Source organism: Opisthorchis viverrini, assembly GCF_000715545.1.
Source record: "Opisthorchis viverrini unplaced genomic scaffold opera_v5_130, whole genome shotgun sequence".
NCBI lineage: Eukaryota > Metazoa > Platyhelminthes > Trematoda > Opisthorchiida > Opisthorchiidae > Opisthorchis > Opisthorchis viverrini.
Genome location: NW_008751788.1, coordinates 1,376,962 through 1,380,396, shown reverse-complemented (window position 1 = coordinate 1,380,396; position 3,435 = coordinate 1,376,962). Strand labels below are relative to the sequence as shown.

At 45.3% G+C, this 3,435-nt stretch overlaps 1 protein-coding gene across 1 annotated transcript in view; it reads right to left on the bottom strand.

Moving 5' to 3' along the window:
- Window positions 1-809: 809 nt before the first annotated feature.
- Window positions 810-3,435, bottom strand: part of T265_14025 (hypothetical protein) — a gene marked incomplete at both ends in the record, with an annotated part of 26,169 nt that continues 23,543 nt past the window's right edge. The window contains one exon of the mRNA XM_009171664.1: window positions 810-877. Coding sequence (XP_009169928.1) covers window positions 812-877 — 66 coding nt within the window. The remainder of the gene's footprint in view (window positions 878-3,435) is intronic.

Here is a 3,435-nt window from a genome sequence, read left to right as displayed (position 1 = left end):
TTTCACACAATACCAGGTCACCTGACAGTCGTTCGAACGGAGGTGTGAGTTACAGTGTGCAACACTGGACTGGTGTTTTAGTGGTACTATTTTCCAGCCTACACAGTAGGTTTTTTCCTTTGAAAAATTGGTCACTGAGCACAGAAACGCAGCGCAGGAGCACCTTTAAACTGATTCACATGGGTAAAAGCGAATGAAATCGGATGGAACAGAATAATTAGTGTAGGTGGTGACTGGGCTTATCAGTATGTCATCTCCACAGGTTAGAAAACGAATCGCTTCCTACAGACCAACACGGAAACGCACAGCGGTTTTTGTACCAATCATGCAAACTGAGTCTGACAATCTCTAGTTAAACGTACGCTCGGTCAAGTATAGGAAGGGCAAAGACAGAAAAATTCGGTCTATTATTGGTGGGGTTTGGACCCAAACGGACTTGTGAGAGTAAACTAGATCCGGGGCCGAAAATTGACCTTTCTAGTAGCCCTGTTTGTGAGGGTTGGGATTCATAGAAGAATATCTTTCAAGTGATCCAGAAACTGTGTGTTAGGAGGGAGTAGTAGAATCACTCTCACTCAGAAGAGGACATCTGTTTTTTGTTGACGGATATGCTAACTTTCAGCCTACATCAAGTGGTCCTTTTGTGGCCTAAGGAGACGCGGATCAGCTGGTGCTTTGCGCTGTCGTACTTCAAACGCATCTGGCGTGCCACTTACTCTCTCTCTCTCTCTCTCTCCCAACGAACTTTCTTTACGTCTAAGTGCTCCTAATTCTCAAAGTAGTGCTGAATCATAAAACGGTAACTTACCAATTTCGTGCTAACTTTTCTTGCTTCTTCTAGTATTTCCAGCCGAGGATTGGGGATATTCCCAGTTTGCTTCAGAAAAAATATAATAATCAGGCAACAATGTAACGTGTCCAAATACAGGCCAGTATAGGCAACAGGAACGTTTAAATCAGTTTACTCCGAATTGGGCAGTTAGAGCGATGTGATAAAAAGGAAGCAATAGCAAAGAAAACTACTCACAAGGTTGCTGGAAACTCTTCGACAGCTCACGACTGGTTTCGCCCTTCTTGGGGACTGCGCCTACCTGATTAGCCCGACGTGAGCTGTCGAAGAGTTTTCAGCAACCTTGTGAGTAGTTTTCTTTGTGAAAATGTACTACGGTGTCTCGAATATCGTGCCAACTGAAACACGAGGCGACCTGTGTGCAGCACATTCAGTTGTAGAATAGCATAAACGGGAGATTCAGTCGAGTCTCTCGTGCAAACCAAATTGATTTGCGAATGAGTATATTTCTCGAGAAACAATGGCAACTTCAATTCTATTGCTCGGGAAAAGTGTTTATCCACAAATGCATCCAAGTAACTCAGTCAGATATTAACTCACTTCATGTGAATAGGTGAACGTACACGTTGCATCTAATCGATAAAATATTTAGGGTACAAGTGTAACGGTGATAATACTGATGAGGAGGCATGCGAGTAGTAGGTTCCCTCGTAAATCCGCTTTGCGTCTCTGGAAAAGTAACACCCATTACGTAATTTGTGGAGTCGCTCCGTAGTGTTTGCTTGCAACAGAGTAACAGTCAATGAATATCCAGAAAAGTTCAGGAAGACGCGTCCAAGAGAAGACGGATATTCAGTTTTTGTAAACAAGATGCATATGAGAATTTTGTCTCCTTGTCCAATAGTCTGTAACTGGTCAGTTGACATTTTCTAGTAAATAGCTCCGCAGCGAAGGCCCTCTTCCTCCTACTAATAGCGAATGATCTTACACGGTCATCATAAGGAAAGCTATTTGGTAACTCCCTTGAAAGTTTGACTAGCCTACGGCGGAAAGCTTCGTCCTCAGTTGGGATCATCACGAAACTCCCAACCTGCCGGTTAGTAGTTGATCGCCTAACTGGTTGGCAGTGTGAATACCCTTAAAAAGCTGTACCTGCTATGCATAAACTCAGTTGTTCCTAGAACACTCTTGATGCTATCCGGAAAGTTGCGACACCATATTCGCACAAAGAATCTGTCGAGTTGCCTCAACCTCTAACAGGTTTTTCGACGGCAGCAGACTTTTTTCGATTTCCAGTACAAGCATTAGTGTAGCACATATATGACTTATTGGAAGTAAGTAGTATCTGCTTCCAGAGTTGATCTATGGAAGCCCTGCGTCTTAGTTGGAACTGCGGCACACAGCATATAGCGTGTCCGTCTAGTGACTATAAAAACACGACCGACAATCTGATGCACCTTATCAGCCGAGTGGCCAGAGCCTGCTTGTGCGATACCACTCCATTTGGACATATGAGATTGGGGGCGAGAGTGCCCAAGTGGTTAGAGCGCGAATTTACTGACCGGAAGGTCCGTGGTTCGAATCCGACCTCTGCCTCTCGACTTCTTCTGTCTAGGCTTGGGCAACCTGGCAGTATCCCAGCCCTCTTGCAACCTTCGGGTGGCATGGCAGTTAGGCAACGAAAGAGTGCTACAGCTGGACGATTCTCAATTATATTTCAACATATGAGACAATAATTGTCCAGGCGACAGACTACAGAATAATTGGTTGTGTGCTCGATAATCTTCGGACCATCCGGTTATCACATTCCTGAGCGCATAAGGACTTACGGATCTAAGTTGAGCCACAGTGCACGCCTGATCAGGTGAATCACTGCAGCAACCCAATGAACTTTCGCTTAAATTTAACCAGCTGGACGGCAAATTGCTCATAAAACACGAATAACCTGGTCACTACGAAAGGCCAACGAATTTAGGCTTGTAAGTTGAACGAAAACAAAAGTATACTCGCTTCCTTGGTGCTGGTTGATAAACACGGTGGTTAAATTTGACGGGAGCAGGCGGGAACTGGACGTCGTTTTACAAGAGTAGAAGGCTAAACGGTGGGTTGAAACGGCGAAACAAGATAGGGAAAAGGATGTTGGCTGTTCCTCCGATGTTCTGAGACTTCCTTTCGAAGAGAGAATCCTCCCTCATATTAACAGCGTTTCTAAGACGCAATACAACCAAGAAGATATGTTGCTTGCCAGTCAGGCTGAAAAACGGCAGGAAAAAACGTGAGATGGATTTTGTCATCCTATTTCAACACTTGACAGTCACTTTTTAAGTGGAATCTCACGAGGCTTGAGTGAGCATACGTGTAAAGCTGATCCGCGGATGTGTGCGCACAGTTGTGGGTACGTTTTGTCAGAAACATACTACGGCGAACAAGTGTGCCCAGAAACGTTTCCGATGGATTCCGAGCTGAATGGCAGACTCGATTAGAGAATATCCGCACCAAGTTCACAAACGGAGTTAGGCAGGAATCCACACGGATCCCGCTATACCACACGTCTTCAGGCGCGTCTACCGCCGATAAGCCTAGCCCGCACGAGACTGGCCAAGAATTCGGGACGCTTGCCGGTCCGGCATCAAGACGAGATCTGA